Raw genomic sequence first — 25,826 nt, 5'->3', positions numbered from 1 at the left:
TCTTAATTCAATTGTTGGTATCCGGGCTTGGCTCGCATAGCCCAGCTCCCAATGAAATTTATTCCCGTAAATTTATTACCAGTCCAACAGAAACTTCATATTTTTCTCACGCGCTAGTCTGCAAACAACATTTTTGACGACAAAGACCACGGCCATTTCTGTGGTGTCATTTCTGACTCCAGCCTATGGAGATTTTCTCTCTTGGAGAATAAGCCCACGGAAAATGTAATACTAAGGCAAACCAGGACCGAGCCCATGTCTAGTCCTAGCCCAAACCAATTGAAGAACTCCGTAGCCCAAGTATGAAAAGCCATTCTAGAAAAAAAGAATCAAGAAACCTGTTTTCTAAAAAAATTAATTTTTTATATATATTATTTTAATATATTAATTTTAAAAATAAAAAAAATATTTTAAAAAATAATCGTAATTAATTATATTTTTAAATAAATAGCATGAAGAAAACAAGGGAAAGAAGTTGGAAATGCCAAGTTTTTTTAAAAGAAAAAGTGGAAAAGGATTTTTTTAGATTGTCTCGATGAACACAAGCACATATCACTGCTATATCCATTAATTTCTATTCCCGCTCTAACTTGTTATTAAGTATTATGGATAGATCGTATTCCTTTGTTGAACCCAGAAGAAAAATTCGAAAACTTTCTTTGTGGTCAGACATGGAACATACAGGAAAAACTATTTACGATCATATTATTTTATGGTCAAACAAGAGGAGCCGAAAAGAGATTTTTTATTCGTTTTTCCTTCCCTTTTCCTTTTCCTTTTATTTTTCGTAAGGAAATGGATCGATGCTATATAAAAAGAGGATGGTTAGTGTTGGCTTTATTAAGAGCTAAATTTTGTATTTTTCATACTAGAAAAAAAAGTTTAGATGGAGAGTTATTTGTATTACGAAAGAGATCAAATTCAGTCACAAGAAACTTAAATATGAAATCATTTTAGAAGAAAAAAAAAGGATTGCTGATGGTGAGAAAGAATTTTTTTGTTTTTATATTTTAAATTTTTTTTTGAAAAAAATATTTTTTTTTATTTAAAATATTTTTTTATGTTTTTAAATGATTTTGATGTGTTAATATAAAATATAAATTTTTAAAAATAAAAAATATGTATTATTTCAATGTATTTTTAAATAAAAATATTTTAAAACACAACTATTATTTCATAAAAAATATAAAAATTGACAAATAAACTATCTTCAGAAAAGTCAAGGTTTTTATTTCGAGAGAGTCCAACAATAAAGTTTTATCGCAAGTATTAATTCTAACCATCTTTGCATTAAAACAAATAAATCATTGTATTAATTTTTTTTTATATTTCATATAACACGGTGAGAAAAGTAAGTAAATCATATCAATAATCAGGAAAAAAACTTCTATCAAGAAAAATGTCATACACCAAAATAAAACAAAATATATTCTTCCATAATAAATTAAATATGGTGATATTAGTACAATAAACAAAAGTAGTTGTCCTCAATTACCGATAACACCAACCAAAACCCGCCGTGCCAACTGTCCCTTCCATAAATGCACCCCCAGCTCACCATTCTTTCTGTACAACCCCCACATTAACTCTCCATCTGTCTTTATTTTATTATCAAAACCTAATCATCCATCCCTCACTGCTCTCTCCCTCCTGAACCTCACTAAGCTAATCCAACAATGGCAACTTACAATCTCGCTTTAATCCTCGGAAACCCCTTAAACAACGCCGAATTCCTCCTTGCAAAGCAAACCCCACCTCCAAAATTCGGAATTGAAGAGTATGATTCATTCGTTGACTCTGATCTCTGGGACTTACCCTCAAAGAAGCTGGACCTTGTAGAAGGAGAATTGGAGCCTGGTAGTTTTGTTATCGAAGGCCTAGAGAGAACCAGTCTGCGCAAATTTGATTTTGATTCGGCTATTAACAAGGTGATTTGCAAGTTTAATTTTGTGTTTTTAAATTGTGGGTTTGTGTTATTTTACCGGTTAGTAAACCGGGTTTCAATTTTTTTGTGTGGCTTTTGAAGGTTTTGGAGCAAGTAGGGTTTAAGGCAAATGATGGAGGAGAGTGGAGATTTTTGAAGCATCTAGAGGAAGCTGAGTTTGGCCCAGGATTGCCAGTTCATACGGTGTACATTTCGGGAAAATTGCTGAACCGGAACCGGAATTTGCCAGGTTTGTTTTTAGCTGTGTTAATTTTGTTGACTGGTAATAAAAAACTGTTGTTATTGATAAAATAGATTCGGGTTCTGTATATAGGATTCTTTTTTGGATTGGTTCCGCTTAGGATTTTTTTTTTTTATGTTCATAACTTAAGTTTCTATGAGTTTTACACTGAAGCCAAGTTAGCTTTTGTGATGATGCTGTTGCTAAAGAATTGGGGTTTACAGTTTGCTAAAGAGAGAATTTGGTGAAACTTTAATTGATGGACCTAGATATTTGTCTCATAAATATATGAACTTTATTATGTTTTTAGTTATTACTAGTTTAATGGCCCCGCTGCTGCTTGGATTAAAATTATTTTGAACGTATAAAAATAATATCTAGATTGTTGAAAATTTTTATGCATGGTCATTAAACTTGTTATAATAATTTAAACATGAAAAATCCAAACAGGAACTTTTTTGTTTAGTTTAATTTTAAATTAAATTATGTGGAAATCGTTTGACATGACCTTGTTGACTAGGTATAATCAAGGAAAAAAAAAAGAATAATAAAGAAATGGATGAGTTTCACCTTAGTCAAATTGCAATTCACTCCACTTAGTTGATTTATTTTTATTTTATTTTATTATACGATAAAAAATATAAAAATCAATTTATAATCAACACCATACTAAATAAAAAAATTCAATAAAAAACTCAACATTAAAATATTAGATTGAAAAAAAAAAGATAAAAAAAGAGAAAAAAATAAAATAAAGGACCAATTAAAATAAAATTATAGGCATGTTGCTAAAGGAAATTAAAAAAAAGGGTAAAAACCCGAATGAAATTAGAAAAAAAATTCAAAAGATTAAAAAAGAGGCGCAATAAAAAAATCCCAAAGGCTTGTTACAACAAAGTCCATATGGGCCTGAGGGAGGCCTGCAGGCCCTTGGCCATTATTTTTTTCCGCCCCCTCTTTTTGAAAAAGGAATTCCATAGTCAATCTATTGCCGCATTAAACACAACATCCTGCTTAACCAAAGATCAAATATATCACCAACAGAAGCGGTTTATCCCTGTCACCCCCCGGTGTCTTAACTAGGCTTGCAGGATGTTCAGTGGGCCGTGGGATAACAAAAAAAAAAAAAAAAAAAAAAAAAAGATGTTTCATTGTTTATATGAACAATTAAATCGACTGCACGCTATTTAGTTGTTCTGTTAATGTTAATGTTAACTAGGCTATGGTGAGTTGCTCAAAACTAATTTAAATCGCTTGTAATTACATGCAGGGCTGTGTAAGTGGATGTCTATCCAGAGTTGTTTAAGCTGGCTTGTGGATGTAAAACCAAGTAGTGATCGCGTGGGACCCTTGGTAGTTCTTGGTCTTATTAATGATTCCGTGCATTCTTCAGAGAAAGTGAACACTGCCTTGGATTATCAGGTTTGCTAGATGCACTTCTGGTAGCAAACGTATCATGAAGCTTAGTGCATGTGAAAATAATCTTTCCATGTGGGAAATGACAGTTGTGGAAATGAAAACCTACTTGACTTGGATGCTTGCTATTTTTATCAGTAATTCTCTTAATGTTCAAGCAGTTATTATGCTTACATGCTTCACCTTAATGATAACAAAAAGAAAAAAAGAAGATAACTGTTAAAATATTTTTGTAGAACAGAATAGTGTTCTAGAAAATGTAACACGGAAATGTATACCAGTATTCAATCGACAATTTTGTCACAAGAGGTTTATTTATAATGTTCCTTTCAAGTTTTTTTTTTTTTGTTGTTGTTGTGGATGTGCCCTATTCTGATTCTGTATCTGATTTTTACATTGCTGAGATTCATACAAGATATCGGTATCTGTTGCCTTAACTAAAATGAAGACTTGTATTTCTTGTTATAAAATATGACTCCCCCCCTTTTGGTGATGCTTATTCACATTTTCAGGAATATCCACCTGGTGTTATAATTGTGCCTATGAGAAGTAGAACAGCCAAGCCTTTCCACACAACAAACTTGGTTGTATTTGCGCCTGAGAGTGTAAACAATAAATGCGAGGATTACAATTTTGTAGCACACGGAGATGCATTGATAGTGGACCCAGGATGCCGTGCTAATTTTCACAAGGAGGTATGCCAGCATGTTACTTTGTGAGCCACATTTTGCTCCAAAATCATTATAGAGGTAACTCTTTGTGAAATTGGGCACGCAACGTGTCTTAATGCTATCTTCACGCAATGCAGACTGCATTTTCTTGACACATTGGCAACAGCAGCAATTGTATTTAGGATGACAAGCTCATATTGGAAACAGTTTGTAAGACGAAAACAATTATTTTTCCTATATCATACTCTAAAGATCTCCAAAATTCTCCCTCGGGCCAATTATCTTTGTGCATGATTCATCTTGTTGCAATGCCGTAATATTTCTTGTTACACAATAAAGCACACAAACTGTTCTTTTAGTTAGCTTATAAAAGACATTTCCCAAGTATCAGCTCCAATGCTGTTAAATAATATTCATCTTTGAATTCTTTGCACAACTTTGTTGAAAGCCATAGCTGTCACACAGGACATCTAACCCTCTAGTCCAATAAAATTCACTCTAGTGCCCTGAAAGAAAAGAAGAAGAATAAAATGAAGAAGGTACATACAGAACTGAATTGAACTTGATAACCTTTTACAAGTGCATACCTTGATTTGGCTGTGTCAGGGATAGACTATAGTCATTTTTTTTTTTTTTTTTTGCTTAGGCTGGTGTTTATGATGTCAGCCAAATTGCAGACACTGGCTTAAATATTTAATTCTTTTATGGCAATTCTTCTAATTAAAAATTTGATCACTCTACCATTTGCTTGATCAGCTCTTGAAAGTTGTTGCTCCTCTGTCGAAAAAGTTGGTTGTCTTTGTTACCCATCACCACAGAGATCATGTAGATGGTAAGATATGCAAAAGCACAGGAACTTACTTTGGCATCATGAGACCAGCCTAGAGTATTTCTGTTCCTTGTATACCATGGTCCTTATGACTTCTCTAACTTTTCCAAATGGCTGAGACAACAATAGCATACTGAATTGTGTTTTTTGCCTGAACTTTTTAAATATTAAGTTATGTGCCTCTCTCATTTTAGATGCTTGTGCCACGCTTAATTACACAGTTTAGACATTGGTTCTGATTTGCTGTCTAATGGTTTCTTTCAGGTCTTTCTGTCATCCAAAAATGCAATCCTAATGCCACTTTATTAGCACACAAGAACTCAATGCGCTGCATTGGGAAAGGTTGCAATTACTTTGGCATAGTGATGATATCATTTTGTTATGGAGTGTTTAAAAAACAGCGTTGTTAAAAATTCTCTTTTCTTAATGCCATAATCACCACTTTAAGCGCTTTGATTCATGAAATAACTTTTTTCAGGTTAATGAGCTTTGTTTTCAATCTTGTTTACTTCATTGAAGCTTAGTAGATATCTTATATTTTGCAGGTGACTGGTCTCTTAATCACATCTCAGTTTCTGGAGGTGAAGACATTTGCATCGGTGGTCAGAGATTGAATATTATTTTTGCTCCGGTAATTCTTTCTGCATGATTGTTTGTTTTGGAATTTATAGTTACAAGATGAAAACCTAGTTTCACTGAAATTTGTAATGCCTGTAATTTGTATACTTCATATTCCGTACATGTTGGTAAAACTGGTTAGATATTCACCCACCCCCATAAAGAAGGCCTACTTTTTAATTGTTAGCTGAAATATAGGGTTGTCTTCAATCAGGGACATACAGATGGGCACTTGGCACTGCTTCATGTTGATACTCACTCGTTGATAGTAGGTGATCATTGTGTGGGGTAAGATTCTTAGAAGACTGCAATTATCATTGACAATAGATTCTTGACAGAACTACATTATCATATTGAGGGCAGTCTCAACCATGTGATTTATAAATTAGGAAATGATGCTATGATGGAAGAGTGAAAGGCTAATCGTTTCAATGTCATGAAATAACATGTTCATATAAAAAGGAAATCACAATTAGTTGGAGCCAAAAGAAACTTGACTTTGACATTTGTATATTTATGCATTGCATTTTTGTGTAATTTCAAAGAAAATGAAGGCTATGGATAAAGTTTATATAATCATGTTGTCTGTATTTTCACCTCCACATTATTAAGTGTTTGCACATGTTTGTGTGTGAAAGCATTGATGGTGATCATCTTGCAGTTACGTGATAGCCAAAAAGTTGTGTTAAATTTACTGGAGACCTGTAATTGAGACTTGAATGCATGTCAATCTGTCAAATGGAGTTTTTCCCCTCTTTCAAGTTGCCCCATACAGTATTCTAAAATCTTCAGATGAACGATGCACTTAGTTTCAGTTGCATATAAACACCAAGGAGCCCCTTCCTTGTTTACCTACCTTTTCCCCTCCCAATTTTCTGCAAGTGTGTGCTCACCCACACAGAAAAGCCTCTCATCCCTTTAGTTTTTATCCTCATTCTTTCATATTGTTCTCTAGGATCTGCATTCCTAATGCATCTATGGGTTTGTTGCAGTCAAGGAAGTGCCCTCTTGGACATTACTTCTGGTGGAAATATGACTGTAAGTAGATAGAGAAGCTAAAGTGAATACATTATTAATCTTGTACTTTAATATATGCACTACCAGCAGCTGTTAAATTTGCTTGTGCCATCAAACCTATTCTGTTGTTGGTATCGGTATGTATTAATATATTCTTTTGTATTACGATGGTGTTGGACTAAAGAATATGTGATATAGAATAGCATTCGAAAACTCTGCAATCAATATGGGTGGACTAATATTTGAGACGATTAGGGATATGTATTTGGAGGGATTAAGGTTGAAAATAGCTCATCTAGTGCAGGAGTGGGGCTGGAATAGAGCTGAACCTTTGAGTTTTTCTGAGCCATCTACGAGCCTTGTGGAGAATAGAAACTGTTGTCGGTCAATTCTTTTTAAACTCTTGGTATGCTGTCCATGGATATGCTATCAGTCAAACTGTAATAGAAAAATGGAATATAAAATAAAAAAATGTTCAAATAAATTACTGCTGTCCGAGTTTTTATTTTCCTTGGATTAATTTAAACATCTTACTGTAGAGGTTTATTGTCTATGCAGGATTACTTCCAATCGACTTACAAATTTATTGAGCTTGCCCCACATGTTTTGATCCCAATGCATGGAAGAGTTAATTTGTGGCCAAAGCGCATGCTTTGCGGATATCTAAAGTATAAAACAAATCACTTTTCTTTCTCTAGCCACAACTCTGTATCATTGTTCTTTTTGTTGAACTGTTAAGGAAGTAGGACCTTGAAGAATTATTTTTACAGTTTTAGATTAGGATTTTTCTTTCAAGTTCAGGTGGTCAAACATTCTTTTCTTTTTTCTATACAGCAGGAAGATCTCAGGCTGGACTATTTTGAGCCAAGAAATAAATACTATTACCTAGTTTAGACTTGAATTTCATATAGGTGCGCATGCTGTTCAATTGTGGTTCACCAAGCTGTATAACTATAAATTGACCAATGGTCTTACTCTTTAGTCAACTCGATGTTCTAGCTCACTAAACAATAATGATTAGGAGGATGCACGATACTGATTTGCACTTGATTTTTCCCTTCTCATGCAGGAATCGTAGAAGTAGAGAATTATCCATCTTGGAAGCAATAGAAAATGGAGCAAAGACATTAATTGACATAGTTGCCAATATATATTCAGAGGTTGATCGCAGTCTTTGGCTTCCTGCTTCATCAAATGTTAGGCTTCACGTGGAACATTTGGCTCAACAAAATAAGTTACCGAAGGTAATTTCTGCCATGTTTGTGTTACAAATTTATTTTCCTTCCAACAGTAAATATGAACATTTGTATAGTATGGTTCTAGTTTCTCTGTGTATTCATTCATAGGCAAACACCAAATAGTTCCTATGCATTCTTTGTTGTCACTCATCGACAGTAATAAACCAGGGGGGGTAATACTCATAAAGGGCTTGAAGAATATTTTTTTAAAGAAAAAAAAACTGGTTCAGTTACACTAAAAGGCTTCTTATGGATGGTAGGGGGTAATAGCCGTGTACGTACACAGCTTGTGTTTTGAACAGAATATAACCTATGGTAACAAGATGAGTGCATATTGGAAAAATGGAAGGAGGGGTTGGATTGACCTTGACTACAGCTATTATTCACATATTCAAGGGGGAGGCAGGGAATTTTTTTTTTTACCAGGGTCTGGGCCCCTACCAGCCACCCTCTCTGCCTCCGTCCCTGCTTGTAGTAGCAATCGCGAATAGTGTGTGTGTATATATATATATTCATGGGGACAAAGGGTTGAACAGTGTGTCTTTGAATTTTAATGCGCATCAGATTGTGTTTTTTCTTTTTCTTTTTTGCCTTGAGCTTCTGATAATCCACATCACACTGGGCCCACCTTCTTACCTGCTGATCTTTAGTTTCATACTCGAGGTTTTTTTTTGGTGCACGTGTACGTGAGGAGACCAGTGTATGGAACTGTAGCAATTCCTTGTGTCTTGGACAAATTGGAAACCAGGTCTAAGTCTAAATTTCAGTTGGTAAAAAATAATCTATTATAGCCTAAAATATTATTTTACAATAAACCTAGACCCAGACCTAGACTTGACTCGAAACCTAAACCGAGCCATTCAGCACATGCGTGTATGTAGGTTTTAAACCTAAAGCACTCTTTGTTTAGGACTTGTCTCCTTCAAAAGCTAGAGTGTTTTTTTAAGTTAATTATCTTCTCAAATTTTTATTTTATAAACATCAATCAAGTTTTGTTGCGAGGTGTTAAGTCATTCAACTATATGGACCGTGTACTGTGAAGTTTCCATCTTATTTTACAATCTGATAAATGAAAGATCGCTTTTAACATAAGTTGGATAATTTGTCGTTGGACTGATCAGAGATTACTGCCTTGTAGGAATTTTCGATTCAGAAGTTCCAAAGGACTTGCGGGGTGCATTTTATATCCAGATGGATTTGGGCATATCTTGCTGCTGAATTTCTGTCACGGTCCAAGAACCTACATATACCCAAAATACTAATCGGTGGAGCAGTGGTCAGCTTCGCCATGTTCTACTCGTTAAAGTACAAGCTCAGCTGAAAGTAAGAGAGGTAAGGGTGTACAATTTGCGGCTTTCTGGAAATCAGCTGACGCATTATGGCTTTCATACGGTGATTATTCATCATGTACTTGAGGCTTCATGGAAAATGTTAAAAATGCACCGGCAGCTAAACCTTCTAAAGAAGGACAGCATTTTATGATACAAGGTGCTTCCACAAAGCCAATCATTGATATTACTATGGATAGCTGCAATGTATAATTTCTCAGCGACTGAAATAGTTGCCTTCTAGCTTTAATCATGTAGGTGAACCAATCTCGGTATGGAAAATTTTATGGTGCTAAACCTGTACTATAACCAATTATATTATCAGATATGATTTTTCCTTTCTCTTATATGCTATAGATATTCAATAAATATATAGTTTGAGTATTATAAGATTTCTCATAAGAGTATATCCTAAACAGTAAGAATTTCGTCATCCATGGATAACATGCATCCAAAACTGTTACTCAGCTGATGAAATGAGTGGCACTGTCAAACCCAGTTGGAATCTGCATCCAAAACTGACCAAATTTCCTTTCTTATTTAAACAACAAGAAGCAACAACAAAACCTTTGTTCTAAAGGCACAATCCGTAAGAAATTGAAAGTCTTGTATCATATAGATATAGATTTTAAAGTTATTTGCACTACAAAAGACACAAGTATTAAAAGAAGAAGAAGAAGAGAGTGAAGAAGAACAAAGGACAAGGGATGGGGTATAAAACAAGAAGAAGGTTGTTATCAGTAGAAAATCATCGAAGACACGCCTGTGTTAGTCAGATATGTTTCTCTAAGGGAAGGAGAATATAAAATTTTAAATAGTAATTCAAACCATTGTTGCATAATGTCAATACAACTAAAAAAAAAATAGCATTATGATTTTTACAAAGGCTCTTATATTTGTATTAATTAGCTAATTTTCTTTTATTCTTGTGAACATACATACATACATACATACAGACATACATACATATAAAACATAGTATTAAGAAAAATGTAATCTGACAAAACTTTATGTTCTTCCGTAGTAAATTGAATATAGAGATTTTAAATAATTGATACAATGGATAAAAACTAAAAAGTGGGATGTCCTTTATTAACGGTTATACGGACCAAACCCCCCACCAAAACTGTCCTTCAATAAACTCAACTACCACTTCACCGTTGTATCTATACAACTACAGCATTAACCCTCCATCTGTCTACATCAACTCCTAATCTTCCCTCACTGATCTCACCATCTTCAACCTATCTAAAAAAGTCGAAGTAAAAATGGCCACTTACAACCTAGCTTTAATCCTCAAAAACCCCTCAGACGAAGCCGAATTTCTCCTTGTAAAGCAAAACCCGCCTCCAAAATTCGGCATCGAAGAGTATGATACATTTGTTGACTCCGATCTCTGGGACTTACCCTCAACAAAGCTGGACCTTGAAGAAGGAGAATTGGAGTCTGGTAGTATTGTTATAGAGGGCTTGGAGAGGACCGATTTGGGAAAATTCGATGTTGAATCGGCTATTGGCAAGGTAATCCTATGAGTTGATTTTATATTTTAAATTATGTGTTTGTTTTATATTATTGATTAATTTATTGGGCTTTCTTGGTTTTTTTTTCTTAAGGTTTTGGAGCTAGCGGGGTTTAAGGTAAATGATGGAGGAGAGTGGAGATTTTTGAAGCTTGTAGAGGAAGCTGAGTTTGGCCCAGGATTGCCAGTTCATAGAGTGTACATTGTAGGGAAATTGTTACCTGGGAATCAAAACTTACCAGGTTTGATTTTATCTATGTTAATTATGTATCGCACACACGCGCGCACACAATTTAGTTATATCTGCTGACGTTGATGTTGGTAGAGAACAAGGTTGTCATTTCCGTTCCGTTGTGCTCGAAATAGCCAAAACATTCCATACCAATTTAAAAAACAAAACAAAATGGAACAAATTTAATCTCATTTTAAATCTCGGTCCGTTCCAGATTTTTCAGCTAAATTCCGCCCAAAATGTTCCGGTTTCATTCCACATGTTCCGTTCCGTTCTTGAAAAGCCATTGAATCAAATTGAATCTTGCTCAATTTTATTAATTAAACCATCCGATTATAAAAAAAACTCTTTTTCATTACTATTTTCAATAGCAATGATATTAATAATAATATTGAAAATTATTATTACTATTTTCATTAACAATGATATTAATTTTTTAAAATTAGATTTATCACTAATATATATGGTTTATATTCATGTTGTTTTTTTTCATGTTTATACTTTGTAGGAATTTGAGCAAAATAAGGGATGTTTTAGATTCCATTAGCCACTTGATAACATTGACCTAACTTTATATTTAAAATATTTTTGTTAAAACATTTTACTTTCATAATATTTTGATATTTTGTTTAAGTTGAATTACTTTAAGTTAAAGATCTATTTAATCTTGACTATTTAGAAATATTTTAAATTTTGAAATTATATTTGTTTGGCATTGTGTTTGTATTGCATAATTTATAATTAATTTATCTTGAATTTGAATTATGTTTTGTTGAATATATATATATATATATATAATATATGAACAGTACAACCCTGAAACGGCACGCCGAAACACTCCGAAACTGAAACATTCAATTCCAATTGAAAAAACGAAACACCTACCGAAACGGAATTGACAACCTTGGTAGAGAATTGAGGTTTGAAGATTGTTACTCACATTGATGGACCTAGATATGCTTGGTGTTTGGAAATAAATAGTTGTCTAATAGACATTTCAATTTGGTTCTGTTTTAGTTATTACTACTACCATTGTATCTTTGGCGAGGCTCGCAAAACTAATTTGGAATGAATGGAATTACAAATGCAGAGCTGTGTAAGTGGATGTCTATCCAAAGTTGTTTGAGCTTGCTTGTGGATGTGGAAAAAAGTGGTGATCGTGTGGGACCTTTGGTAGTTCTTGGTCTTATAAATGATTCGGCACAATCTTCAGAGAAAGTGAATACTGCCTTGCATTATCAGGTTTGCTGGATGCATTTCTGTAAGAAACATATTTTGGAATTATAGTTTTTTATTCATTAAACTGGTTCTCAATTGCCTGTTAAACGATTCTCTTACTATGGAAAATGACAGTTGTGGAAATCAGAACCTACTTGACTTGGACACTCGCAATTTTTATCAGCATTTCTCTCCATGTTTAAGTGGTTATTATGCTTTTATGCTCCACCTAAACAATAGAAAAAAAGAAGACTTGTTAAAATAGTTTTGTAGGCAGAGCAGTGTTCTAGAAATTGTAACAAGGAAATTCATTCCGCTTTCAATCGTGACAATTTGTTACAAGAGGCTTATTTATAATGTTTCTTTCAAATATTTGATTTTGAATGTGCCCTATTCTGATAACTGCATATGCATTTGATGTTCAGCTACTGGTTCCTATCCAATTTTTGTATTTCTAATTTTTATCAAAACCCTAAAATAAATTGATGTGAAATCTTGTATTTCCGTTATTAAATATAACTCTGTCTCTCTACCCCTCCCCCACTGTCTGTTGTTTTATTTAGATGACATTTATTCTCATTTTCAGGAATATCCACCTGGTGTTATAATGGTGCCTATGAAAAGTAGAACAGCCAAGCCTTTCCAGACAACAAACTTGGTTATATTTGCCCCTGAGAGTGTAAAAAATGAAAGTGAAGATTACAATTTTGTAGCTCATGGAGATGCATTGATAGTGGACCCAGGATGCCGAGCTGATTTTCATGAGGAGGTATGTCAGTTTGCTACTGGCTCTGAAGCATGCATTGTACATATGATTTCTTTCTGGGCCACATTTTGCTAAAAAATCCTAACAGAAGTAAACTCTTTGTGAAATTGGGCATGCAATATGTCTTCATTGCATTCTTCCCACTATGCAGCCTACATTTTCTTGACTTAACTGGCAGCTGCAGCAATTGTATTGGATGAAAAGCTCATAAGTGGAAGCAGGTCGTAATTTTACTGAAATAAAAAAATCAGTGGAACCTAACTGGAAGGGAAAACATATTGTCCAAGATCAGACACCCGGGGTCTCTATAATTCTCTCTGTTGGGCTATTGATCCAAGTGCGTGATGCATCTTGTTTGGATGCCATAATATTTGCTGTCATACAATATATCACACAAACTGTTCTTTTAGTTTAGCATATAGAAGATATCTCCCTAGTATCAACTCCGATGCTGTTAAATGATATTCCACCTCTTAATTCTTTGCAGAACATTGTTGAAAACCATATTTTTCACACACAGCATCTAACCTCTAGTTGAGTCAAATTTACTGTAGTGACCTGAAAACAAAAATAAAAAATGAACTAAGAAAGCTCGTATGGGTCTGAATTTAACTTGATAACCATTTGCCAGCGCCTACCATGATGTGGTTATTGTATGGGGAAGACCTTGGTCATTTTATTTTATCTCATTTTTTATTTTTTGTTGTGGCTGGTGTTAATGATGTCAATCAAATTGCAAACAGTGGCTTAAATATTTTATTCTTGTAAGTTGTGCAATTCTTCGAATTAAAAAGTTGATTGGTGTTTTTTTTTGCTTGATCAGCTCTTGAAAATTGTTGCTGCTCTGTCTAAAAAGTTGGTCGTCTTTGTTACCCATCACCACGGAGATCATGTTGATGGTAAGATATGTAAAAATGTTGTAACATACACTTTACGATCATAACTTACACTTTGCCAGAACTCTTAAATATCACCTTTTCTACTTTGGTTCTGATTTGCTGTCTCATGGTTTGTTTCAGGCCTTTCTGTGATCCAAAAATGCAATCCGAATGCAATTTTATTAGCACATGAGAACACAATGTGCCGCATCAGGAAAGGTTACAATTACTACGGCATTGTGATAATATCATTTTGTTATGCAGTGTTTAAATATATGACATCTGTAAAAACATGTTCTTTTTCTTTGTATCATAAGCACCAATTTTAAATAGTAATATAATGTCCATGAATCAACTGCTCCTGGGTTAATAAACATTATTTTCAATCTCATTCACTTCATGGAAGTTTAGTAGACACCATATATTTTGCAGATGACTGGTCGCTTGGTCACATCTCAGTTTCTGGAGGAGAAGACATTTGCATTGGTGGTCAGAGATTGAATATCATTTTTGCTCCGGTAATTCTTTCTATGTGATTTGTTTGGAATTTGTAGTTGTGAGATTATAAACCAAGTTTCATCAAAATCTGTGTTCTTCATATTTTGTGCATGTTGGTAGAACTGGCTACTTATTCGCCCAACCCATGAAAGAAGGCCTACTTTTTAATGAAATATAGAGTTTTCTTCAAACAGGGACATACAGATGGGCATTTGGCACTGCTTCATGTCGAAACTCACTCGTTGATTGTAGGTGATCATTGTGTGGGGTAAGATTATTAGAAGACTGCACTTATTCATTAAAAATAGATTCTTGATGGGACCGCGTTATCATCTTGAGGGCAGTCTTAACCATGTGATTTATAAATAAGGAAATGGTGCTATGATGGAATTGCGAAGGGCTTATCATTTACATGATTTCAAATCATATGTCAATAAAAAAATGAAATCATTATTAGGTGGAGCCAAAAAGAAAACTGCCCTTGACATTTGTATGTTTATGCATTGCATTTTTGTGTGATTGGAAAGAAAATGAAGGCTGTGGATAAATTTTATATAATCATGTTGTCTGTATTTTCTCCTCTACATTAGTGACTGTTTGCACATGTTTGTGAGTGAAGACATGGAATGTGATCATTGGTTCATATGATGAATAAAAAAGAACTCCCAGTTAGGATAGCCAAACAGTCGTTTCAAATTTACTATGAAGCTGTAACTGAGACTTGAAAGGATTTCAATCTTTTAAATGGGAGTTTTTTTCCCTCTTTCAAGTTCCCCCGATGTGGTATATTCTAATTTTTTTTTTCCTGATGAACAAAGCACTCAGTTCCAGTATTCAGTTGCATATAAACTCTCTGGAGCAAATCCCCCGCCCCCTGCACACCCAGGTGCAACAGCCGCACATAAGCTGTTCTTGAACAGGCTCGCCTATGCCCCCTCAAAATTTTCAAATATTCATCATGCTCCCAGCAGTTTTGCATATTTTTCATATTGATCCTTGTGATATTCTAATTTGGCCCCTCTGAATTTTTTCCTTTAAAGTCGTATTATATTTAACTTAGCCTCCCAACAATTTTACTCACCTTCTGCCATTGCACATACCCGCACAGAAGAACCTATCATTTATGTAGTTTTTGTTCTAATTATTTCATATTGTTCTCTAGGATCTGCGTTCCTAATGTATTTGTGGGTTTGTTGCAGCCAAGGAAGTGCCCTCCTGGACATTGCTTCTGGTGGAAATATGGCCGTAAGTAGATAATAAGCCACAATGATACTACTACATTATTAATCCCGTGCTTTAATATATGCACTGCTAACAGGAGTTAAATTTGCTTGTTCCATCAATCTAATCCTGTTGTTTGTTTCATTGTTGTATTGATATGTTCTTTTGTATTACAATGGTGTTTGACTAAAGAATATGTGATATAGAATAGCCTTTGAATTTGAAAATTAACGGTTGTTCTGGAATGGATACGGGTGGACTAGTACTTGAGAAGATCAAAGATTTGTTTTCCAGAGAGATTTAACTGATCCAGGGCAAGAGTGGGGCTGGAACAGAATTTACAGAAACCTTAGAGTCCCAGTAAGGCCTTCTAATAGAAAGTTTGGTTAGTTAAAATTTTTAGATTTTGTGGTATGCAGTTCATGAGGTTGCTAAATCAGTCAAACTGTAATGGAAAAATGGAATGTAATATAATAAAAATGTTCAAATAACTTGCCTCTGTCCAAGTTTTTATATACATACAATCTATAATTTAAACATCTTAGTGAAGAGGTTTGTGTTTATGCAGGATTACTTCCGATCGACTTACAAATTTATTGAGCTTGCCCCACATGTCTTGATCCCAATGCATGGAAGAGTTAATTTGTGGCCAAAGCACATGCTTTGCGGATATCTAAAGTATGAATAAATCATTTTCCTTTCTTTAGCCGCCACACTGTATTGTTGTGCTTTTCGTTAAACTTTTTATATGAGATTTGGCTATTGCAGGACGATAGAGACTTATCTTTACGAGTTCAAATTAGGAATTTTTCTTTGCTCTGTACATTAGTAAAATCTCAGGATGGACTATTTTGAGCTAGGAAACAATACTTTTATCTAGTTTAGACTTGCAATTTCATGTAAGGTGCACATGCTGTTCAATTATGGTTCACCAAGCTGTATAAATTGACCAATACTCTTACTAGTTAGCCAACTCAATATTGTAGCTCGCTAAACAATAATGATAATGAAGAGTTGCATAATACTAAATAGCATTCTTTTTTCTTTTATTCTACAGGAACCGTAGAAGTAGAGAATTATCCATCTTGGAAGCTATAGAAAATGGAGCTAAGACATTATTCGACATAGTTGCCGATGTATATTCGGGGGTTGATCGCAGTCTTTGGTATCATGCTGCTTCAAATGTGAGACTTCATGTGAATCATTTGAATCAACAAAATAAGTTGCCGAAGGTAATTTCTTCCACCTTTATGTTACAATTCCCCCCTTTCAATGCATGTATGAATGGTTGTACATGATGGTTCTAGTTTCTCTGTGTATTCATTCATAGGCCAATAGTCCCTATGCTTTCTTTTCATACTCATAAAGGACTTAGGCAAATTTAAAATAAAAAAAAGAAGTTAACGATTCTCAGTTACACTAAAAGGCTTATTATGGACAGTAGGGGATAATAGCTGGATACATACGGAACTTGTATGTTTTGGACAGGATATAACCTCTGGCGATAAAATGAGTGCATATTGGGAAAGAGGAGGGGTGGGGTTGGATTGATATATCTATTTTATGGTTTGTGACCTTGACTATAGAGAATATCCACATAATCTTGTAGCAGCAATCGTATGTATAGTATCTGTATGTCCATGGAAGCGAAGGGTTAGATCTTTATCTTTAAATTTTCAAGCAAGTGCATTTGCTAACAGATGTTTTGTTGAACACATGATTATCTCAGTGTATTTTTTGCCCTGAGCTTCTGATAATCCACATGAAACTGGCTGTATCTACTCACCTGCTCAAGTTATTTACCTTTTTTGTGTGTGAGATTCATACTGCTATGGAATTTTAGCAATTCCTTGTGTCTTGGAAAATTTGGAAACAGCAATGCTGTATAGGATAACAATTAGAAATTAGTGAAATTTGCTAAATTCCAACTATTCCTCGGAGAGTGTGCAGGGCTTCTCTGTAGACACTTTCAATTGCAGTTTGATTGCATTTGCTGAGAAGGTGGGTAAAATTGAGCCCAAGTGAGGAGAGCTGCTGTGTCTGGCACATTCGCCCACTACATCTCTTAGGTCGGACCCCTTCCCTTGAAATTCTCCATAGTCATTGAACTATGTGGACCTTATACTATGAAATATCACTCTTGTAATCTGAGAAATAAAAGATTGCTTGCAATGTAGATAGATACTTGGTAGCGGGACTGATTAGAGAAATAAACTATGAAATATCACTCTAGTGCTGACCTTATAAAGAAAGACCCATTTATGATACAAGGTGCTTCTACGAAGTCACTCGTTGATATTGATATGGATGGCTATGATGTTCAATTTCTCAGCAACAGAAGTATTTGGCCTTACAAAGCTTTAAACATCTGAGTATCTCCTTAATTGAGAAGGATTTCGGCATCCATATACTAAGGATAACATGCACTCCATATTGCCCCAGCTCTATATAAATGTAATGTGAAATTCTAAGTAAAATTTTTCTATGTGATCTTGATGAGTGGATATCTCTCTTAGTCTTAGTGTTACCACAGTCATGGACATTCAGATTGTATTCAAGTGCTACCATGTCGCTACTTGTGATGAATGATGTTGAAGTGTTGCCATGTCGTATGAAATGAAACTAGTACTCTTGATCTTGAACCCCCCACAGTGAGATAATCTTCCACTGAATAAAATGGCACGATTATTGAACCCTCTCAGAGACGCCTATTGATTTAATATGTTTAGATGATTATGAAACATCTTGCTATTTTGTATCTGAGTTAATTGTGTTGAGCTGTTGTGCTAGGATTGGGACCTAAATGGTGTTTTTGGACGCGTCAAACTATGATCACTCAATCTCAACAGTGCCGGTTTGAGGAGCTCACTCAATCTCAACAGTGCCGGTTTGAGGAGCTCTCTCTTCCCCGATAATAATTTATTACTTTCATTTAGAAATTCATCTATGTATTCAATTAGAGATTCTACATGTTGATATTGTATGAATCAAATTTTTTCAGAGAACATGGAAACACAGGTATATAGAAGAAATTTATATCGTTTTCTTTATCCAGAAGCATAGTTTTAAAATCTTTCCTTTGCTCTCTGGTTTTCACCCCTCTTCTAATCTTCTTTGTTTTTTCTTAGTTTTGCACTAATTATGTCATGTGCTAAGCTTCTCTTTTTTTCTTCCTCTCTCTCCTAATAATTTATTCCAAATTTCACATTGAACAAACCTCTAGCATGGTAAATGCTTTCGGCCTTCACTGATTTCACTGTCCAACACATGATATTCTTGATCCTCTCCCTGCTTTATTCACGCACGGGAGTGTGTGATGGATCCAGAGCCACGACATCCATACCTTTCAATCAGTAACACCCCACAGCCAATAGCAGTAAATCAATCCCAACTTTTCCTTCATTTCTCAGAAAATCAGGTATGTCTTGAAATTCACGCTTCTAATCCTCCTAGTTCTGGCATTTCCCATGTGCTCAAGCAACATTTACCTTGCTCTTTTTTTAACGTCTCAGGCCTTCCCAAATTCTCCGATCACGCTGTCTTGGTTTGAAGGTTTAAAAACATCGCTGATTTGAATCAAAGAAAATCAAACCATTTTCTAGGCGGTACAAGTTTTAAGCTAGGGACAGGGAGGTAGGGAGGGAAATGAAGCAGTGTAAGATCACTGTGTTTCTAAAAGACCTGTCCATACGTTTTAGAAAAGAAGTTAGAGAAGGCAGTCTTCAAGCTACAACCACTGTAGTTTTATGTTTGTCAATGGTGTCATTTGTTGTGATTCTTGCAATGTTCATAAATAATAATGTCAAGAGATATCTGGTATCCGAAGATTATTCTTACTATCAGTTGGCTACTGTTACCCCTCTATCATCTCGGTCTCCATATCCATATTTTCTTTGCAGCTCTTTTTTATCTCCTCCTTCCTTGCAACCATTGCAATTTCCAATCACAAGCTTGAGAGACTGGGTAACTCCAAAGGAACTGTGGCATTCTATGGATGACAAGGAGCTATTATGGCGAGCCTCAATGGTGCCACATATTGATGAATACCCTTACAATCGTACACCAAAGGTTGCATTCATGTTCTTGACCAGAGGGAGTCTGCCTTTAGCCCCACTTTGGGAAATGTTCTTCAAGGGACACGAAGGTCTCTACTCAATCTACCTCCACAAGTCACCGGAATTCACAAATCAACACCCTGAATCATCAGTCTTCTACCAGCGTCAGATACCAAGCAAGGTCAGAACTCATAAATCTATTCTTGCTTTCAGTTCGTATATGTATTGATAGGCAAAACTTGGCCTCCCAATGGAAGTAGAAGAATATTATAGGCTTTAATTTTTTTGACATGCATATCCAGTGCATTTAAAGTGTTTCTTGCAGCCAGCTGAATGGGGGAGAGCAACTATGATAGATGCTGAGAGACGTTTATTGGCCAATGCTCTACTCGACTTCTCCAATGAAAGATTTGTACTGCTCTCCGAGACTTGCATTCCAGTATTCAATTTCAGCACAATCTACAACTACCTTATGAACTCAAACCAAAGCTTCCTAGGTTCATTTGATGACCCAAGACACGTGGGGCGTGGTCGATACAACAAGAGAATGCGGCCAACCGTGACATTATCTGATTGGCGTAAAGGTTCCCAGTGGTTTGAAGCTCACCGCAAGGTTGCGATCGAGATGATATCTGATGTGAAATACTATCCTGTTTTTAGAGATCATTGCAGGCCTCCGTGTTACATGGATGAGCACTACTTCCCAACTCTAGTAACCAAAATTTCCCCTGAGCTGAACTCAAATAGGAGCATCACTTGGGTTGATTGGTCTGGTGGTGGATCCCACCCTACAAGATTTGTGAGAAAGGATGTCTCTGAAGCATTCTTGAATCAGATCAGGAATGGGTTTAATTGTACATATAACGGTGGCATCACCACAGTTTGCTTCCTTTTTGCAAGGAAGTTTCATCCAAGTACTCTAGACCCTTTGCTAAGGATAGCTCCAGGATTGCTTGGTTTTCGCTCTTAATCAGAACCTCATGATGTTTAGCTATTTTAAGAGCAATTAATACAATTCGATCAAGCAGCAAAACTAGTGGGATGATTTTAATTATAACAAAATCACGAATAAAATGACTCCTTAGTGACAGATAATTACAGTTGCATAGATAAGATTCGGATTACACAGGAACCAAAAAAAAAGGTTGTATTTCAGATTTTACCATGGTTATACCGTGTTTTCCTCGGTCAGAGGGTTACTACCATTATCCTCATATCCAACCTGATCTTTTACATTGATTTTCTTCTTCTTCTTCTTCTTCTTCTTTTTACCATGGTTGTATTTCAGATTCTCACATCCTGAGGGACCCATGATCATTTATGTTTTCGGGGGGAGAACTCGTTGTTTGGATTTGAAGTTCAGATTTCAGAAGACCACTTCAGCTGAATGACATTGGTCGGCTGCCCATTTCTCAACTCGCAAGTTACTCGCCGTCTATTTCAATGAAATCTTTTGGGCCAGTTGAAGTGGGCTACAATGGTTGTTCGAGGCTTAAGAGAATATTGAGGCTTGATGATTGGCCCATTCCCATCAATAAAACATGGTTTGAACCTATAACAGTGCCTCGGATGTTTAACACCTTGTTTGTTATGGTGGTTAGAATATTTTTAAAACAAATATTGATTTTTTATTTAAAATTATTTTTTTAGTATTTTTAGATTATTTTTATATGATGATGTCAAGAATATATTTTTAAAATAAAAAAATAAATTATTTTAATATATTTCTAATAAAAAACTAACGGTTACCATTTCAAAATTTAAAATAAAAGGAGTTTCAGAGAATTCCTTTAAGAAATCAAGTAATTAGAAGGACGAATAAGAAACCAATTTACCTAGTTATTTGTGTCTGGTCTATTTGCACACAATAATTGACAATTTTCTGTATTGTTTTTATTTAGAGTATTGTGTGGAAACGGTTTTGTTTCTGAAGTTATTTCCGTTCTCAAAGAAATCAAAATCATTAATATGTAATAAAAGGGGAAGTTTCGTTGTAGATAACTATTAATGATAGTGATAATTCTAAGAAAGATGGTGATGGGCGGTGAGAATATTCCCCCCGTCATGGACAAAATAAAATCTCTGTTCCAATTAAATTAGAAATAAGGGCTATTGTTTTTCTTTGTTTTCCTTCCCTTTTTCTTCTCAAGAACTATTAAATGGAGGAAGCCGAGGAACACGTGATTTCTTAAACCAACCGCGCTGTGCTGATGCATTCCGGTGGTCACTCCATGATGTTAGGAGTGATTTAGGGTTTAATATTCTTTCTTTAACGGTCAGATATTGCAACGCTGGCAATGATTTCTTAGTCAATTGCATGAATAATAAAATTAATTCTCATGGTCTGGTCCCTGTAGGGTGGCCAACTCTCCCATGGCTGCCCTTCACTGATTACCAACAACTCACAAGACGCGTCTGTTGAACCAACTTGTGAAGAACCTTCCTTCTATGCAAATGTATTAACCGGCGGCCTCCTATTCTTAGTTGCCAACGCTGTGCTGCTAGAATTATTCTTCAAAGTCAAAAGGGCTTTTAGCCTTCCAAATTCAGACAAGGTCAGAGTTGGTAACTAGCTAGCGCACACATGTTACTTTAATTGCCCCGGCCAATTTATTCATTTCGAAGCGAAAAAAGGAAACAAAAGAGAGAGAGAAGGTATAATGCTAATTATATTTATTAAGAATGAATAAATTATTGAATGAATAAAATCAACTTATTCAAGGCATGAGATTTTCTATAAATGAGCTTAGAAAAAAAAAAAAAAAAAAAACTAGCTGTATCTTGTTGAGAAAAAACAGCTTGCTTCTGGATTATTCCACGTGGTTTCTTTTTTTAATGTTTGAACACGATGGATTCACTGTTGAAAGAGAGAAAAGGTCGTAATTTGCATTATTAAAAAAAAAAGAAGTCGTGATTTTAAAACAATGAACCAGAAATCCACCGTCATGAAATGGGGTCGCACCACAAATTTAAGCCAACGGCATCTCATCTTCTGATTTCCACACCACTCTCTAGAGATTTCCCGTCTCTCCTTCTCTCTCCCTCTCTCAAAAGTCATCAAAATTGTGATTTCTTTGTTGAAATTCTCCATTAAATATGCTTGATCGCCTTTGCTTTAACAGGTTCCCCATCTATCTTTGCATGCATATATACATGTAATAGTTAGTGTCTCGTATTACTTTTCTTTTTTATTACCTTTTGATTCACACAAACTTCTAACAAACAACTCTACTTATCGTCACATCTATCCGTGTGTTTGGTGGTCATCAATCCCTTCTAGCACTGCTCACAACAAACGTTTGTTCGACAGTAACATTGATTCTTAAGATATCATCATTTTTTCCAGCTGACATCTCTTGTGCTCGAAGGAAAGAACTGCTTATTGGATCAATAAAAGAATAATCCCGAAGCCTTCGCTAGCAAGACTGCCACTACCCCTACTTTAGTTCTTTCGAGTTATTGAACTCTTTCCTTTCACATATCAAATTAAAGCAACCGATTACCATGAAGGGTCAAACTCAAAACCAGAATCTGGTCACTGCATTTACAAAGCTGTTCAATGCCCAGTTGCAACTCATCAATGTCCTTTCTCTCTTCTTTTTATTTGGCTGTGGTCTTGCCACCGGAGTCATTCTTAGTTCCTATCTCAACAACATATCATTCAATCTACAAGTCAGTCATTTCTCTTTTTCTACCACTACCACAACAGCATCGCCAACATTCAAGCTGCCTCCTCGCGTAGGCTTGAAAGAATATCTGAAGGTGCCTGATGTTAAGCATGATATGGATGAAAAGGAATTGCTGTGGAGAGCTTCCGTGACTCCAAACATACGTGAGTTTCCATTTGATAGAGTTCCGAAGGTTGCTTTTATGTTTTTGACGAAGGGTCCAGTTTTGATGGCTCCTCTGTGGGAGAAATTCTTCAAGGGGCATGATGGGTTGTACTCAATTTATGTGCATTCAAGTCCATCTTACAATGAATCAGAGCCCGAAAGTCCTCTGTTTCATGGCAGAAGAATTCCCAGCAAGGTTAGTTAATTTACCGCATAATTTCGTGTGACGTAATCATGTGAATTTAACATTTCTTATCCTATTGTTTTGATCCTTACATGATTGACAATAATTCTATCGCACAAATTATTAATTAATGATTGATAATTTTTTTTTCTTAATAGCAATACTTGATTGATTAAAGCCCTTTTGATTTCTATCAAAAAAGAAAAGGATTGGAATCCTTGGGATATATAGCCATACACGCGTGAGAAACTACCTAGGGTGTTTCCTAAAAAAAAAAAAAAAAAAAATGCCTTTTGTATCACACAGTAGACTGGAGATCAATAGAGATCCATTTCTCCACTCAATGCTGTTGTATGAGAAATTGCCATTTAGCTAAAAAAAGGAGGTCATGCCAATCTCAACCACCGCTCCTCTCTAAGCAAAATCTCTACCGCCACAATATGTACTCGTTTACATATCAAATTTAGCACATGAATAAATAAGCACGCACACACAGCATGTACATTAAGGTTCTATATACATATGATTACCCATTTCTAGCCATTTTAAGTTGAAGTGGAATTTGTTCAGAGACATTTTGTTTGTTGTCCATGGGATTCATGAAGGTCTTGACATGAGAAAATTAATGAAGGTCTAAAAGATCTAATGAACAGAAAAACAGCGTAAAAGAAAGATCTGGTTGTCTGCGTGAGTTATTAGGCTGCTTTTTCTTGACATTCTATAGCACAGTTTCTACGGTTCTTTTTTGTTAATTATGGTTGCTTAATTTCCTGCTTACGTGCCATGATGCAGGAAGTTCAATGGGGAAATGCAAACATGATTGAAGCTGAAAGACGACTATTAGCCAATGCACTCCTTGACATTGCTAACCAACGTTTTGTTCTCCTCTCGGAATCATGCATTCCACTCTTTAACTTCTCCACTGTCTACACTTACCTAATGAACTCAACCAAAAGTCATGTGGAGTCCTACGTCTTAGAAGGTCCAGTAGGTAATGGCCGATATAGTCCACGGATGAGACCTGGGATCAAAATCGACCAATGGAGGAAAGGCTCACAGTGGTTTGAAATAGATCGAGACCTTGCCATTGAAATTGTCTCGGACCGAAAATATTTCCCCCTATTCCAAAAGTACTGCACGGGACAATGTTACGCTGATGAGCATTACTTGCCAACATTTGTGACTATGAAGCATTCGAAGAGGAATTCAAATAGGACTTTAACTTGGGTTGATTGGTCCAGAGGTGGGCCTCATCCTGCTAAGTTTTTAAGGACAGAGGTGACCATTGAGTTTTTGGAGAGGATGAGAAGTGGCAGCAAATGTGTGTATAATGGGAATCACACCAACACTTGTTTCTTGTTTGCAAGGAAATTCTGGCCTAATGCTCTAGATAGGTTATTGAGGTTTGCTCCCAAAATCATGCATTTCAACTCATAGGTTTACAGAATAGTTTCATTCTTTATTCATTTGTATAAATGTTGCATATTCCCTCTCGAAGAGATTGGAGTTTACAGCTCTATGATTCTTTATTCCTTCTTGTTACAAGATATAAAACATGGAAATTTTTAGGTTTTTCCCTTGCATGTATTTACATGTGCCCCGCTTCAATAATATTAATCATAATTAATAGAAGCACTCATTTTATTTCTGCTGCTCTGATTTTGTAACTCATTCATTGTTCTTTTGATGAACATTGTTGATCCCATATAGCAGCAATGGTGAAAGCAAAACCTGTCGTCAGGGTTCGCGCAGTAAAAAAGGACAGTAAAAATCTATCAGAAATTCATAATCATCTGCTAATTTGTTTTTTGAATGTTTCTAATTAGATCACAGTCCAATTGATGATGACTGGTTAAGTTTACCGAAGCCTGGGTAATCAGAGCATTCCCCTGCTGCTGCTGCTCTTCTCTCTTCATGCTTTCACAACAAATGCATTCATTCATTTTTGGAAAAATTAACATGAAAATGACTACCATCTCCAAGATTTCTTCACATGTTCAAGAGGGCATGTTGACTGTAACATAAACAGTTGTGTTGAGGCCCTAAATGGCTGGCAACCCAAATTTATTCATGCAGAGGGGGGGCAAAGGGCATTTAAAAAGCCCTGACAATCAATATTTTTATCTCGCTGCTTTGCAAA

At 35.4% G+C, this 25,826-nt stretch overlaps 4 protein-coding genes across 12 annotated transcripts in view; all 4 read left to right on the top strand.

Annotated features, from left to right (window-relative positions):
- The first annotated feature begins 1,524 nt into the window (after positions 1–1,524).
- LOC118045467 (uncharacterized) lies at positions 1,525–9,624 on the top strand. 3 transcript variants are annotated; one of them, XM_035054124.2, is made up of 12 exons: positions 1,525–1,928; positions 2,027–2,174; positions 3,436–3,587; positions 4,094–4,276; positions 5,009–5,084; positions 5,346–5,423; positions 5,627–5,712; positions 5,914–5,987; positions 6,692–6,737; positions 7,275–7,384; positions 7,551–7,627; positions 7,786–7,922. In XM_035054124.2, the coding sequence occupies exons 1-11, from the start codon at positions 1,677–1,679 to the stop codon at positions 7,603–7,605; spliced, it is 1,260 nt and encodes a 419-aa protein (XP_034910015.1). In that variant the 5' UTR covers positions 1,525–1,676; the 3' UTR covers positions 7,606–7,627; positions 7,786–7,922. The 3 variants fall into 3 exon arrangements, with proteins under 3 accessions (XP_034910015.1, XP_073267791.1, XP_034910011.1); XM_035054120.2 differs by lacking the exon at positions 7,551–7,627 and adding an exon at positions 9,093–9,624 and having other exon boundaries at positions 1,529–1,928; positions 7,786–7,960; XM_073411690.1 differs by lacking the exon at positions 7,786–7,922 and having other exon boundaries at positions 7,551–7,779.
- Positions 9,625–10,301: 677 nt separating this feature from the next.
- The window catches only part of LOC118045340 (uncharacterized), a 74,231-nt gene continuing 58,706 nt past the window's right edge, over positions 10,302–25,826 (top strand). Inside the window, exons 1-14 of one of the 6 annotated variants that reach the window (XR_012170881.1) lie at positions 10,302–10,802; positions 10,896–11,043; positions 12,124–12,275; positions 12,838–13,020; positions 13,841–13,916; positions 14,037–14,114; positions 14,328–14,413; positions 14,588–14,661; positions 15,593–15,638; positions 16,183–16,292; positions 16,672–16,846; positions 17,565–17,683; positions 18,405–18,481; positions 18,515–18,695. Coding sequence is in view for 4 of the 6 variants with exons in the window: in XM_035053941.2 (XP_034909832.1) it covers positions 10,551–10,802; positions 10,896–11,043; positions 12,124–12,275; positions 12,838–13,020; positions 13,841–13,916; positions 14,037–14,114; positions 14,328–14,413; positions 14,588–14,661; positions 15,593–15,638; positions 16,183–16,292; positions 16,672–16,846; positions 17,565–17,639 (1,455 nt within the window). In the remaining 2 variants the exon portion in view is untranslated. Of the gene's footprint in view, positions 10,803–10,895; positions 11,044–12,123; positions 12,276–12,837; positions 13,021–13,840; positions 13,917–14,036; positions 14,115–14,327; positions 14,414–14,587; positions 14,662–15,592; positions 15,639–16,182; positions 16,293–16,671; positions 16,847–17,564; positions 17,684–18,404; positions 18,696–25,826 lie in introns of those variants that run through there. The other 5 variants (XR_012170882.1, XM_035053941.2, XM_073411692.1 and 2 more) reach the window with 5 other exon arrangements.
- Positions 19,260–21,221, top strand: LOC118045355 (glycosyltransferase BC10). The gene is made up of 2 exons (XM_035053967.2): positions 19,260–19,850; positions 19,995–21,221. Exons 1-2 carry the CDS (start codon positions 19,260–19,262, stop codon positions 20,637–20,639), a joined length of 1,236 nt encoding a protein of 411 aa, XP_034909858.1. The 3' UTR covers positions 20,640–21,221.
- Positions 22,633–25,273, top strand: LOC118045318 (glycosyltransferase BC10). 2 transcript variants are annotated; one of them, XM_035053922.2, is made up of 3 exons: positions 22,633–22,791; positions 23,016–23,698; positions 24,479–25,273. In XM_035053922.2, the coding sequence occupies exons 2-3, from the start codon at positions 23,174–23,176 to the stop codon at positions 25,121–25,123; spliced, it is 1,170 nt and encodes a 389-aa protein (XP_034909813.1). In that variant the 5' UTR covers positions 22,633–22,791; positions 23,016–23,173; the 3' UTR covers positions 25,124–25,273. The 2 variants fall into 2 exon arrangements, with proteins under 2 accessions (XP_034909813.1, XP_034909809.1); XM_035053918.2 differs by having other exon boundaries at positions 22,633–23,698.

Source organism: Populus alba, chromosome 10 (genome assembly GCF_005239225.2).
Source record: "Populus alba chromosome 10, ASM523922v2, whole genome shotgun sequence".
Lineage (NCBI taxonomy): Eukaryota > Viridiplantae > Streptophyta > Magnoliopsida > Malpighiales > Salicaceae > Populus > Populus alba.
Note: the sequence above shows the minus strand (reverse complement) of the source record. Positions and strands in the feature narration are given on the sequence as shown.